The sequence below is a fragment of the Trematomus bernacchii genome, unplaced genomic scaffold, assembly GCF_902827165.1.
Source record: "Trematomus bernacchii unplaced genomic scaffold, fTreBer1.1, whole genome shotgun sequence".
NCBI classification, from domain to species: domain Eukaryota; kingdom Metazoa; phylum Chordata; class Actinopteri; order Perciformes; family Nototheniidae; genus Trematomus; species Trematomus bernacchii.
Window position 1 is genome coordinate 895,001 of NW_022987574.1, and position 14,997 is coordinate 909,997.

Here is a 14,997-nt window from a genome sequence, read left to right on the forward strand (position 1 = left end):
AAAGCTCTAAAACACATAAACACTGAGTTAAAGTGACATCAAACATTGTCAGGGGGTTTCTCCAGTTACATGGGAAAGCCCTTACAGTCCGACACTGCCTCCTGCTTTATTAATGTGTATAAAGCATACTATTCCCAATGTACTATGTGGGATGTCGTGCCTAAGAGGCTATGCTATTACATAATGATTCTACACACACATGCATGCACTCCTTCTGTTCGCAAGACTACATCACAGCATCCTGTCAGCACTTACTTTACAAGTGTTTAAGGCATGTATGTATATGCAAATGATGCCATTATATATCCCTCGCTTTCCAACCCACACTTATGAGCATATTGTAAAGCCACATATAGCAGGACAGTGTGTACTCTTGTGTCATCTGACTATTTCGATCTAAGTCATATCAGCCTCACCCGATGTTGCATCCGGAGGATGGCATGATGGCAAAGAGGAAATTAAGGATTACATTTCAAGTCTATACGTGTGTGTTTCCATTCATTTGCTGCCTACATCAGCTATAATACCTTAGAGACCACAGTGTGTTGCATCATCAGCAACTCCTCTAAGCTATGCATTAGACACTCTATTCGAAACATTTAACCGGTTTAAATATTTAACACATTTTGTGTTTTTGTGTCACTCACTAGAGATTTGATTTATTGATCTATCCCTAACTGGCTGTGACTTTTCAGAAGCCATGTTTCTGTATTTCTGTTGCATACGTAGCTATCGCCACAATGGACCAGTAACTACAGAATTGTTTTTATTATAATTTAATATACATTGACAGGCATAAAACAGGATCATTGGATTAGCATATTAAATGTAGTGTAATAAGAAACATTGAGCTATTGTTTTGTTTTAAATGTAAATTATTAACTTATTATTTGTTGAAATCTAAGTTATGTCCTGACAAGACCCTCATCAGAAAATATGTTATTATAGTTTAACATGATCATTTTACTTAATAGGATCACTGAACAGCCCCTGTATGCCTCCTGAGACTTATTATAAAACACACGCACGCACGCACGCATGCACGCACGCACACACGCACCTCATGTTGCCACTCCCTGTTCTAGCCTGTGGGGCTGCATCTCTCTTTCTCTTTCTTTGCTTCTCTTTATCTCTCATTATTGTCTCATCAATCCTCACATCACTTCTTACATAAACAACTGTGCGTGTGTGTGTGTATGTGCGTTTCAAGAGCGCGACACAGATTAGTTCCAATGCAAGTTAGCAATTACCCGAGTTGTGAAAGGTCAAAATGTGTGATGAGAGAAGTGGGTGTGTAACTTTGTATAGTCAGATGGGCAGAAGTGCATGCTTATAAACAATAATTAATTTACTTTCACAACTCTAATACATGTTTTACCAGATGCATGCGATTAGTCATATCAGTGAAGAATAGTTTTTCTGTGAGTGCCTCCTTGCAGCAATGTTTGACTTGCTCGAAGCACTTCCACATATTTATCTTGCATGTTTCACAACTCTCTAAAATGTTGTTCACACAACCTGTGAAGCCCTGAGGGCTTAGGTGTGATCCTTCTGCACAAGGACAGAGAGATGTTTTACATAAAATACCTCAGGTGTAAGGCTTTTAAATTTGAAAGTGGTGTGTCACTTCAGAATAACAATCAGTGCTGGGAACACCTTTGAATCAAATACAGTAGGAAGTTAATTGTGTGTGTGTGTGTGTGTGTGTGTGTGTGTGTGTGTGTGTGTGTGTGTGTGTGTGTGTGTGTGTGTGTGTGTGTGTGTGTGTGTGTGTGTGTGTGTGTGTGTGTGTGTGTGTGTGTGTGTGTGTGTGTGTGTGTGTGTGTGTGTGTGTGTGTGTGTGTGTGTGTGTGTGTGTGTGTGTGTGTGTGTGTGTGTTGTGTGTGTGTGTGTGTGTGTGTGTGTGTGTGTGTGTGTGTGTGTGTGTGTGTGTGTGTGTGTGTGTGTGTGTGTGTGTGTGTGTGTGTGTGTGTGTGTGTGTGTGTGTGTGTGTGTGTGTGTGTGTGTGTGTGTGTGTGTGTGTGTGTGTGTGTGTGTGTGTGTGTGTGTGTGTGTGTGAAGTGCTGTGATTGTGTGGCTCGGTGAAATAGTTTGAATGGCCTGCGAAGAATGTCAGCGATAGCATCTCTGTGAGATTAGTGCCATGGCAGCTGGACACTGGGACGGACCCACACACGTAAAAAAAGTCATTATAAGGGATTTACCATTTTATAGTTTAACATTATCAGTCAGATAATTGCCACATGCCTAACATAACAACCATTATGTGGTCCATTTATGACCATTTTGATAGCTTTATCACTTTGTGTACATAGTCTACATACTTTAATAACTTCTACAGTTTACACAAGAACATGTGGTAAGTAGCTTTTACGATATGACACCTCAACATGACAGAATGGAGGATTGCCCTATAGGCGTACTTGCAGTTTTGATTTACAGGGTGTGAACAGGTATCAGATAACCAAGTCTCGGCCCTCCGCTTCCCTTTTGCTTTCATGCGAACTAACTAAAGGAGGGCCAAGCAGCGTTGAAAAAATCTTGGAAGTCGGCGTATCTGAAGCTTGGGGATTTTTTGCGAGCAAGGCACCAACAACCAATCGCATGAATATCCCGCCCCCGACATACGAAGCAAAAAAAGCCCGAAGTAAACTGGATATAAACTCCCCAAACAGGCGAAAACCTACCACTGTCTCTGCCACCTCCCTCCATGCCTGGCTCCTCCGGTTTATATCCCGGTAGGTAAATAGGGACTGGTCATAAAGCACCGGGTGATTCCCTACCGCTAATTTCTCCTCCATTTTTTGGAATATGAGGAAATGACCTGCGGTATGTCTCTCCCAGCATACACGCGGTTTGATTGGCTAGCGCTTGAACTGTCAGATTTGCATACACGGGATTTGATTGGCTGACGCTTCCACCTCAGCTTCAAAAGTTGAACATTGCTCAACTTTGAATCCTGAAAATCCTGAAAATCTCCGCTCTGCTGCCCACAATGCAGTTCGGCGAAAAGTGAGGCAAAGTGACGTCACCCCATTCAAAGTGAATGGGCAGAAGCGTTCCAAGATTTTTTTAACGCTGCTGTGTGGACGGTCCGTCAGTGCGTGTGTTCATGTAGGGATAGACACTTTCCTAGAATTATCTCTGCTTCTTCTTGTCTCTCACACACAGACACACGGTAGCATGGCGTGCCTTTGAAGTAGATCCCCTCAGGTGATTAATAAGGTGGGGGGGGTTACTGAGTGAGCTATAACTGAAGCAGATAAACCAATCCATGACTATTCTAAGGCCCCGGCTCCACGAGGACAAATACGGCAAAACGCATCGGAGTAACGCAAATGCAACCGCAAAAAACCTTCCGTCCCCACGCAATATACACCGGATTGTGTCAAGCTCCACGAGACGGCTCCGTTTACATCCAAACGCTGGAAAAGCTGCAGTACATATGCCGAACCTGTACGTGGCGCTGTAACTTCCTCCACAAAAGCAGCAACTTCCTCCACAAAAGCAGCGAAGCAGAATGGTTGTCATGGCTGCACTTCTGTGTATTCTCCGCGGTGGGGGCCGACAGAACCGGGCAGAGTTTTTCGCCGGTCAGCGTGTGTTAAAGTTTAAATCTTCCGGACAAAATTATAAAAGTGCCGGTCAAAGGTCTTCATTGTTATTTATTGAGCTTTAAAACAAATGAATAACGACGATATAATGATATATAATCATCAAATACATCTCTTTTTCCTCTCTTCTGACAGCGTCAGTGTCTGTCTCATGCAGCAGCTGATCCTGTAATGAGTGACCCGACAGTAAAAATGAACATATTTATAGGTAGTTTGAGAGGTAATTAAAATAGCTAAGGGTGATGATCTGACTTGAAGTGTGTGTTTTGCTCCCGCTGCATCACAGCGGCAGGAGCTGCGTGTCTCCGTCCTGTCAGATTAGACTTCACTCGCGTTTATGTCCATATCGAGATAAAGATAAATAATCTGAATTCAAGGAGGAGCTCCTGTAGATGTTGCACAAAGAACTGTAGCATGGTCAGTAGCGACTGGAGCACGATAGCAACCCCGCGGGGGAGAGGCAGGGAGAGGCGGGGCTATGAAAACGAATGACCGTATAGGCGACTCCACGGCCCCGTTGGACCCCCCAGAGCGCTCAGTTCCCAGATCTATCCACCTTTGGACCCGTTGTCGTTTGCGGGGTCTGTTTCTACGTTTCCCTTACGGCGTCGTGGAGCTTAGAGGGCTATACGCATGAGAAATATGCGGATTCAACCAGTTTTCGTCCTCGTGGAGCCGGGGCCTAAGATAGGACAAACAACTTGTATGGGTAATAAGTTACATACTAAGTAGGGCACCAGGACGACTCGTCACAAACCTGTCAAACAAGCATGTTAGGAAGTCCCTGCAGTAATATGTTGTAGTATACTGCATGCACTAAGGGCTGATGGAGGCTTCCATTAGCATTGACATATTTTCTGGTTCTTGTTGTCAAGTAGCAGAATCATGGAGAAGTTTCAGGGTCTACAATATATCTCACTGACAGCATAAGCATTACCTGCTAATCTTGAAGCTCAGCTAACTCTAGTTTAGGGCTGCAACTCATTTTGATATTGTCTTATCTGCATATTATTTTCTAAGTTATTAACTGATTCATTGTTTGGTCTATAAAATGTCTAAAACTTAAAAAAAAATAATACCAATTTATAGTAGGTAACATCTTCAAATATCTGGATTTGTCCGACCATCAGTCGAAGTCCCAGAGAAATGGGGTGCTGTTCTATCTAACTGTTAGACAAAAGGCTTAAGAGTGTAATTGAATCCATCAGGGGGGTGTGTGTGTGTGTGTGTGTGTGTGTGTTTTTGAGAAAGAGAGAGAAAGAGAAAGAGAAACTGAGCAAGGGCTAAAAGTCCCTACTCAGCTGTCTCTGTATATCAGCTGGAACAAAAAAAAAAGAAGTGTGGCTGGAGCAATGGTCTCAAATACACACACACACAGTGTAGAACAATATAAAAGACAAAACACATTTAAATTATTCTACAACTACTGTTTGAATTCTCCTGTGAAGTGACCGTAAAAAGAGAAGAAACAATCTCAGAGTCATAAAGTCATTTGAGCAGGAGTCAGAGCCAGCTTTCGCTCTGTCACACACACACACACACACGCACACGCACACGCACACACAAACACTCACTCGCATGGTAACCAAGTAACCTGAGCATTCAGAGGAAGTGTCCCACCTGACATCAGGGGTGATATTTCTACACCTACACTGCCACTGAACACTTGTTTTTCTAGGCCATGTTGATGCTGTCACTAATATATATATATAATATATGGTAATAGTACCATGTGTGTCTTTTTTTTAACAGTGAGGACAAGTTGTTTCTTCTGCCTATTTTCAGGTATGGCTGGAGTTGTGTGTGCTTGGAGTTGTGTGTGCTTGGAGTTGTGGGTGTGCAATAAATCAGCACTACTCCTTATCACACCCATAATGATACACTTTGGTCATTTCAGTTTACTACAATGACCGTCTTATTGTCGTCGTCTGCACTTCCTGGTTCAGTTTTTGACCTACCATGGCTGTGTTTTTATGTTCTTACGAATATCACTTGGCTATGACGATGGCTGTGCACTTTTCTCTGACTTATTAAGCATTGTAACTCCAGGGAAGAAACTTTTTTTCTTTTTACATTTCAGAGATAAATATAGTTGCCTGACACAGTTTTGGCTGCAGTGCCTTGCTTGGAGGCAAAGTACAATAGATTTCCCAGCAGCTGGCCTGGATCTGGTTTCTAGCCTGCAGCTGGAGTGCAGCAGTGTGTGCAGGAATAATCAAAGCACCCAATTGGGCCCCTTTGATCTTCGTCTGAAATAAGTTGTGTTTTTTTGTGTTATATGTATTGCTGAGTAATGATTAGGAGTTAATGATTTGTGAGTTGTAGAGATGTTATCGTAAACCTCATCCAACCCAGATTGCTATTCAATGTTTACCCAAGGAAGATAACTTCCGATTCCAGGTCATGCGGAGTTGTTCTCTTATAAAAAAAACATTCGTTCTGCAGCAGTAGCAGCAGTTCAGGGAGGGTCCGTGTCACTGAAGGGTCCTCAGAAAGATACAGAACAAGCTCCAAGGCTCCTGAGCTTCTTGGGGATTAATCACGCACAACATTAAATTGTGTTGTCATATTAAAAGAACATGAACAGGAGAAAACGTAGAGTGGTTTTTGGGAATAGGTCTTCTGTGTTATGTCATGCTTCACCCTGACAACCGCTATAGGAGCTTTGTTGGTGTCCTGCCAAAGTGAAGCTTATGGAGAACCCATCACACATACACATACTGCTTATTTCTCTCCGTCTGTCGTTTTCACTCCCTTGTACATTTACAGATCCTCTCATGCATTCACTCAATCACACTGCACCTTCATAATTTAGTGGGAATGCTGATACAGCATTCCAACTATCTGTTATGCTACGCACGAAATTCTTTATTATTCCGCCGGGTTATTTTGCACCTCTTCTTCTCCCACATTCCACATCGCAGAAACTCCGTTCAAACATCAAAACGTTCAGCTCAGTCGGGAATCGATGGCTATTACTTTTCTTATTCATAACTTTCATAATTCCAGAGATACATCCCATAATTCATCAAATTTTTAACATTGAAGTCAATGGAGAAACTCTTCAGACTTGAACAATCTTCATGCAACTGCTAACTGCTCCATCATACTTTCACTCAGAAACGTCATTCCAACTTTAAAATGTTACACATCTTTCTGACATTATTCGTGTAACACAACTTTTAAATCAGATTCGTACTTTTAGAGATATTAAACATTGTTCAGACCTTGGTAAAGAGGCCTTCTTCAGATTTTAGAGTGCGTGATGTCACAGCTAGAGTGGAGGACAGATTTTATTGCCTTCACATTTTCTTTTAAACCTGCCATAATTCCCAAACCCTACATTCCTGAGACATAATTTTCATCATGAAAAACGTAGGAAAACATCTCGTAGCTTGAAAAATTATGAAACAATTATTAAAAAAAAATTAAACAAAATGCCTCTTGAGGGCATGAAGTGACAAAAACTTTCAACATGTCTCCATTAAACCCCATTGTAAGTTCAGCCTCATCTTTCCCCACCACAGCAGCCGCACACCTTTAGTTAATCTGCCAAAAAGGCCACATTATTAACCCGAAAGTACACAAAAAGTACACTTCAGATGCTGAAGTTCCTTGACATGCTTCACGCTTTGAAATTTCACCAATATCTGTTACGGTTCTTCAACATAACGTTCACATGTAAGAGGTTTATCTCTCATTCAGAACAATGCAAATGCTCTCCTCTCACTGATTACTGCACCATGGAAACCTTTGATCTCTGGACACGTCGTTAGCTCAAATATAAACACCTGTGTCATGGAACACGATGTCATAACTCCAACTGACATGCTCAGAGCAGCAGACTTCAGATAATGGTTAACACAGCTCTACGTCAATTATGGGGTGTCATCATATGCCGTTTCCATGGAAACGCATCCCTCGCCATAAAACAAGATGTCGCTGTAACTCCAATGGACACGGTCCGATCGTCCCCCAAACTTTGCTTGTATATCACCGGTCCATGCCTCAACAGCTCTACGCCAAATCTGAGATCTCACCATAGGCTGTTGCCATGTAAACGCATCCCTCGCCATAAAACACGATGTTGTCGTTATACCTATGCAAATGGTCTAAAACAGCACCAGACTTCAGATAATTGTTAATGGTCCGGCCCTCAACAGCTCTATGTCAATTATGGGGTGTCATCATATGCCGCTTCCATGGAAACGCATCCCTCGCCATGAAACACGATGTCGCTGTAACTCCAATGGACACTGTCCGATCGTCCCCAAACTTCGCTTGTATATCACCGGTCCATGCCTCAACAGCTCTACGCCAAATCTGAGATTTCACCATAGGCTGTTTCCATGGAAACGCATCCCTCGCCAAAAAACACGATGTTGTCGTAACTGATATGAAAATGGTCAAAACACCACCAGACTTCAGATGACAGTTAATGGTCCAGCCCTCAACATGTCTATGTGCCATTAGTGAGTTTTCCTCAAAAGCTGTTGCCATCCCTTGCAATAAAACACGATATTGCTATAACTCCTATGAAAATTGTCAAAAAGTGCTAAAACTTCACATGTGTGCTAACAGTCCAGCCGTGAAGACATCTACGGGACAGTTTTGAGATTTCTTCAAATGCCGTTGCCATGGCAACACAATGCTCGCCATGAAACACGGTTTTCTCATAACTTCAGTGAAAATGCTCCAAACAGCCCAAAACTTCACAGGTTTGGTAACGATGCAGCCATCAACATATATAAGCGTATTATGGGGTGTCATCAAATACCGTTGCCATGGCGACAGATCATTCGCCATCAAGTTAGTTCAATAGTTTGCAGTTCAAATATTCTGCTGCTTTTCCAAGCCATTTTACTTTATTTTCTTCTCTCATCACACATTCAAGCCCCCAGTGTTCATGTATCATTTCAATCTAAATTCTTCACTTTCTTCTTAAGGCCCAGACACACCAGGCCGATATCGGCCGTCTTCGGTTGTCTGGCGACAAAGCGTGCCCTGTCGCCCAAAGTCAATTTGGTGTGTCCCGAACCCTCGGCCGTAACACGCCTTTTTTGGCCTTTCACGGTCGACACATGGCCGATTCAACATGTTGAATCGGCCATTTGTCGGACACAAGCTATCGGGCCAAGAAACCACTCTGATCAGCTGTTCAGCTAGCAAATGAGAAGCGAAACGGAAGTGAGGGACGTAAACAAACGATTTAAGAAGGCACAGGACAGCAGCTAAACCCCAGCAGGTGATACTTAAAGACATCAAACATAGCCCTTAAATGTCCTCTCTTACCTCCCACACATAGCAGGGACATCTCTGATATCGGCGGGAGCGTCCCCGGCTGTCCTCTGCTGAGAGCTCCGTGATTTGTTTGGTCAAGTCCGGTTTTTCATCTCATCGGTTTATTTGTCAGTATAAAGTTGCAGGATTAGTCTCAAGTACCTCAACATTGTCCTTAAGTACAGTGTCTAAGTAAATGAGATACTGTCTACTGCTGTTCATTTACCTATTGTGAGTCGCCTCTGATAAAAGCATCACATGGAAATGTAAATTTAGCAAGAAGTGGCCATTATTACATTACATACATTACTACATTGCTGACTCAATAAACTACACACCCGCCAGAACACTGCGATCATCAGATGCAGGTCTATTAACTGTGATTTTATAGTATGTCTGCACTTTATGTGCTCATTTCATCATTCATGTATTTTTATATTCTAAAACATGTTTTCGATGGACGAGAGTGAAAATGGAACGCACACGCTATTTGTTGTTTGTTTATATCAGTCTGTTCTTCTTCTCTGTCTTCCGGTTGTTGCCTATTTTGAATGACGAATACACACTACCGCCGCCTGCTGGTAAGGAGAGTTATTGCCACTCACGCATGCGCAGTTCGTACGTGCTCGGCTGAAGTCTTTGTGGTGTGTTCCAGTGCGACACATGGCCAAGACGCAGGAGAACTCGCCAATGCAACAGTCGATGTCGGTGTCGGCGAGTTCTCTGGTGACTGTCTGGTGTGTCAGGGCCTTTACACATTACATTTCAGCATAGCAATTCAGCGTCAGCTTTTCAGCATAAAGCATTCCCACTAGCAATTTCTTCAGGAATTGCATTCTCTAGTCTACATCTACCTTTCCTGTGGTCACACACTGTATGATTTATTTGTATTGTTTCCAACTGTAAGTGATTTTCTACAGAATAATCACCTTATCCTTTGTCAAATATTTCAAATTGGTATAACCAATTAGAAGATTTATGATCCATTTGTGCACATTTTCTTTTTTGGTGCAAAAACACAGAATACAATAGTTCACAATAAACAAAGACAAGGAACAAATGCAAATTAACTGCTGATTGTCCCTCTAAATATGTTGTGTATATATGTGTTATTATGGTAGTTTTTTTAGCCAAATATGGAGTTTATTGTTGAACCCTTGTTGATAGTTTAAGGCAGTCACCATTACTTTTAAAAGACTTAATGTCAACTTTAAATTCACTTAATTAAAGTTTTTTTTGTGAGTTTGCAACATTTCAGGCAAAAGAAAATACATCAGTCTTTTTAAACTCCCAAATACCGATCATCACCCTCAGAAATGGCAATCTGTTGAGCTGTAGAAGAAACAACTTACAGTAAATATATGAATGTGTTTTTGCTGTTCCTAAGAGAGACCAATAGAGAGGCTGTCACATCCACAAATACACATGACTTATCTACACATACATTTACACACCCAAGCAATTGTTGGCACGCAACACAATAGAAACTGCCTCTTCCATGGATTTCCTTCCTTTGTTGAATCCAAATTATTTCCGAGTGGCCACACCAAACATGGGAGCTGGGGTTGGAAAACAGGAGCTCAGCTCAAACTACGGCACCTCGCTGGGGAAGGACCCAGACTAATGAAAAGGTTCTGGTCCTGTGGTCATGTGGGGTGTAGAAACATAAACTGAAATAGCCTACAGAACAACTCCTATGTTAATATTCTACTGAATGCTATGGGTCTTGTTCTGTGTTGAATAATATCAGTTGGTGGCTTCAGTGGCATGGATCATCGGCCTACTCTGCAGCTGGCACACATGACAAACTGTATACCAAACACACACACACATGGCGTGGGGTTAAATATGGAAACCAGGGCAGTGTTTCTGACCAGCATGGCTTTGTGGTTGAGGCAGTAGGCAGCAGTGTTCCTGTGACACACCCTTGTCTAAGCACTAGGGTCTTATTTAGAATGCTGATACACTGGCAGTCAGTGTAATGAGAATGCCTACATATATATTATTCATACCCCTGCCTCCGAAAACACCCTTTTGTTTACTATATGTTGAGTTTGTAAGCAGTTGTTACGATTCTACGTTTTGTTGACTGATGAGGACTGTCCACGCGATTGGTTTTATTTTTGACAAAATAACTCATGTCTCTGAAAAATTGAACTATTATTAAAAGTAGAAATGGTTTTAGGATTTAATCATGGTCTGATTAGTTATGGACATTTTATTTGTATTTTTCACTGAAAGCAATGAGTTTTATTCCCCCAGGAATGCCCTGTGCACAGGTTATACCTGTTAGTTGAGTTAAGGGCCTTGCTCAAGGGCACTTCTTGAGCAGGTCTCCCTTGAAAAAGAGATCAATGATCTCAATGGGATACACCTGGATAAATAAAGGTTTGAAATTAAATGAACTTCATTTGTGGTAAAAAGGAAGGGGCAAGTGCATCTTTTCACATTACCTACCCACATTTTCCTACCATTGAACCAAAGATCTTCCGGACACTAGACAGCTGTTATAATCTTGAACACCTTGCCAATCTTTCGGCTTCATTGAGTAGAACATATTTTCTGGTTTGTTCATATCAGTCTTTTAACGGTCTGTGAAGAAGGAAAAGGAATTATCCAGTTTATCTTCTGCTAATGTACACTGTCCAGAATTTGGCCAGTAACCCTAACCCTAGAAAACAGCTTGCTAATTTACAACATTCAGGACATTTTAATGTATAGACAACCGAATATTATAAGCTTGACAATCCTAAACCATGAACTACTACAGTGTTTTTCAAAACAGTATTGTGTTCTCTGTTCTGTAGTATTAAGATCTGCATAAAACTAAACTAAAGGAGCATAAGAAGTACATACAGTATCATGTACCTCTACCTGTTTATGTGTGGTAGTGAATGGTGAATCCAGCAGATGGGGCTGTGGAGTTATTTTTATTGTGTGCTGCATTTGTTTGAGGAAGCTGACCTAAAATAAAAAATTGAAAACACAAACTTATAAACATATCCTGAAATATTTGATTTCCGGACACGTGTAGCTTTATTGATTGTACTGTATGTGGCACTACAGGTATGTAAACTGCCTTTTAAAAAGTACATATAAGGAAGGCAGATAAGGAAAGAAAGGTCTATGAATGTGTTAATCTGAGATAGGAAGGAAACTGTCAATCTCAGGATGGATCCACTTTGCAGAAAATAAATCATTTGTCTTTGCTTTGTCTTTGAGCAAGAGCCTGAAACCTAACCTGCTCGTTCAACAACAAATGAAAAAGAAGGTTGTCAGAGAGGGGAGGCATGACTTTTACAGTATGGGACTGAGATGTAAAGAAGAATTGTGAAGGTGGAGATGAGATAGAGAAACACAGTGATCAGAGAGAGGATGGCTTCTGCTGACACTAAATATTGCATGTCCTTATAGTTGGAACTTGACACAATATGACTCTGCAAATTCCCCTGGTGGCTATTGGTTGAACTCCTAGACAAGCTGATGACTGCTTGGATCTAAAAGTACAGACTGTGCTTCTGTGTTGATTGAACCAAGTCATGCTTTTCTTCCATACTGAGCAGTCCCATCGAAATTGTGTCTCCTTGTGGTGGAAAGTGGTATCACATGAAGGTAGCAACCAGTGACAAACATAAAAACTAATTGTCTTCTAACTCTACGCCCATCAGTGAGGTCAGAGGTCAGGTCTTGCTGCTGGTTGACACTCAGAGGGTTGCTCAGGGGCACTTCAGCGTGGAGGCCTGCCATCATACCAGGTCCTGTAGCCTTGTTCCTGCTCCAGAGGCTACTTTGATGTCACTTTGGGACACAAACCAGCAATCCTGTTCAGTTCCCATCAGATCTTCCCTTGATCATGATAGTCTAATCAATTAAATTATTCTGTTTATCATGTTATCAGATGTAATACTTCCCGCGCACTATTATGCAACAGGCTGTAATTTTGTTACTTTGTGGTCATGTGGTATAATTGATTATGCCTTCTCACTTCCTTTAACCACTTCTCCCCTCCATTTCCATCCCTCGACCTCTCTCACTTAATGTTTTCCTCCTTGGCTCAGCTTTACTTCCACTTCTTTCATCTTTATCTCTCCATTTCAGATTCAAACTCTGTCTCCTTCACCACTTTTCTAATTTGCTCGATTAAACGCTTTGCAAGTCTAGTAAACACTTTGCAACATGGCTTTCCTGGATTTAAAGAAATAGCCTGTTAAATGTCATAAATCACTGTTTGGTGGATACAAATTAAATCAATGTATGAATTTGAGGTAAACATGTTGTTGAAAAGTGACGTTTTTGCACTTTGTTTTGACAACTTTTTTTGACCATTTTTTGGGTATACATTTCGGACTTGGGGTTTTATTTCCTTTTGTAGGGGCAAATTAAGTTTATTTAAGAAGCATAACTATGATTTATCATTAAGTGGTATGATCTAATGGTATACATTCATATTTGTTATATTGATGGTGATATTTATAATTTGAACTACTCCTCCTATAAGTATCTTTAGGGTGATCTAATGCACTGTCATCTATTCCGATAATGCCATATTGATTTGTGTTGGAAGTCAGCATCTCTGATTGAAACTAATCATATAAGTCCTTCTTTTTTATTCTTTCCTTTTTTTATTAATTGTACTTTTGATCACAGCATTATTTAACGTTAATAAATCGTTCATGTTACCCTTTCCCCCCCCCCCCCCGTCTGTGTGTGTGTGCAGCCATGGCGGAGTTAGACCTGAGTCTGAGTGACGCCCTGACGGACAGCGTTCCCCAGCAGGGCCCAGAGAGCCTGGTGGAGAGGGACTTCATGGCTCAGCTGGAGTCGGAGACCTTCGACGATAAGGTGGGAGAGACGGTGGGAAAAACAGACTACATCCCCCTGCTGGACGACGACACCAGGGCAGGTGAGACTGATACGATGGAGCACAGTGGGGAAATGTAGATATTATCACTTTTTTTGAAGCACAGTAGAAAAAGAGTTTGAGGATGCTGACCTAGGTTGGATTATACCAATTCAGTTTTGAGATGATGGGGTTATTTCATCACCAAAGACGAAGAGTTGTATTGGCAATATACAGGAACATTTCTGACAAAACTTCAGAAATAATGATTTTTTGAGAACGTTAGGGAACAAAACAGTGGTAGAGAGGTAAAAAACTGAAAAAGATGCAGGACGGAAGTATAAAGGAAAATTGAAGATAGAGACATGTCTTTTCTGGGGTTTTAACCGAGAAGTAAGGATGTAACAATATAATACTTGCTACAATGCTACATTGAGAACAACTCATCAGTGTTGAGAACAGCAAGAAGAGAGCTGTCAGTGGGCACCACAGTTATGCTTGGCTAAATAACTAAGCTAACCGCTAACATTACCACAGTAAGGTTTCATTTAGTTACAGTATTATGCGTTCAAGCTCTATTGAGTGTAAATTATATTGTAATGGCATTATGATGTGTCGAATGCAGTCTTGTAAAATGTTGCTTATGGCTACAAACTTGAACAAACGTAAATGTTTTCACAGTTAAAGGAACCGTATGCATTATTAAAGGAATGTATGTTAGAGTACATCCTAGTACAGTGGTTCTCAAACTTCTTTCAATAATGTACCCCCTTTGAAAAATTCACTAAATTCATGGCAAACCAATTTCAACATCATGCAATAACACTAAGACGACATTAGTTGCATTGAACTGATCTTTTTAACAAGTTGTACTTACAATGTAGTGAGAAACATGGGCTTGTGCTTCACTGAGGATCTTTGTCATTCTGACAGGGAGGCAAACTGCAGTTATTACACTTCACGTTTTGAAATATGTGTAACTCTGTTCATATAAAACCCACACTGCTCAAACTTCGTTACTTTTCCTAAAATTGGTATATTTATTTATTTTGGGGCGTGGGGAAGAGAAACAAATATATGAGCATTTTATGAGCATGGGATTTTGACCCTCATATGCGCATAATGCTGCGCTATACTTTGCGGCCACACGCCGTTGCCAAGCAACGTTTATTGTTTAGGTCCTTTGATAAGCAGGCAGTCATATCATTAGCTAGAACTAGCTAGATCTGATAGATTTGGACATAAACGCGAGTGAAGTATAAC

The 14,997-nt window shown here is 41.2% G+C and overlaps 1 protein-coding gene across 1 annotated transcript in view; it reads left to right on the forward strand.

Annotated features, from left to right (window-relative positions):
• LOC117479642 (microtubule-associated protein 4) overlaps positions 1-14,997 on the forward strand; it is a 99,937-nt gene that overhangs the window by 11,603 nt on the left and 73,337 nt on the right. Inside the window, 1 exon segment of the mRNA XM_034126746.1 lies at positions 13,612-13,797. Within this exon segment, the coding sequence (XP_033982637.1) occupies positions 13,612-13,797 (186 nt within the window).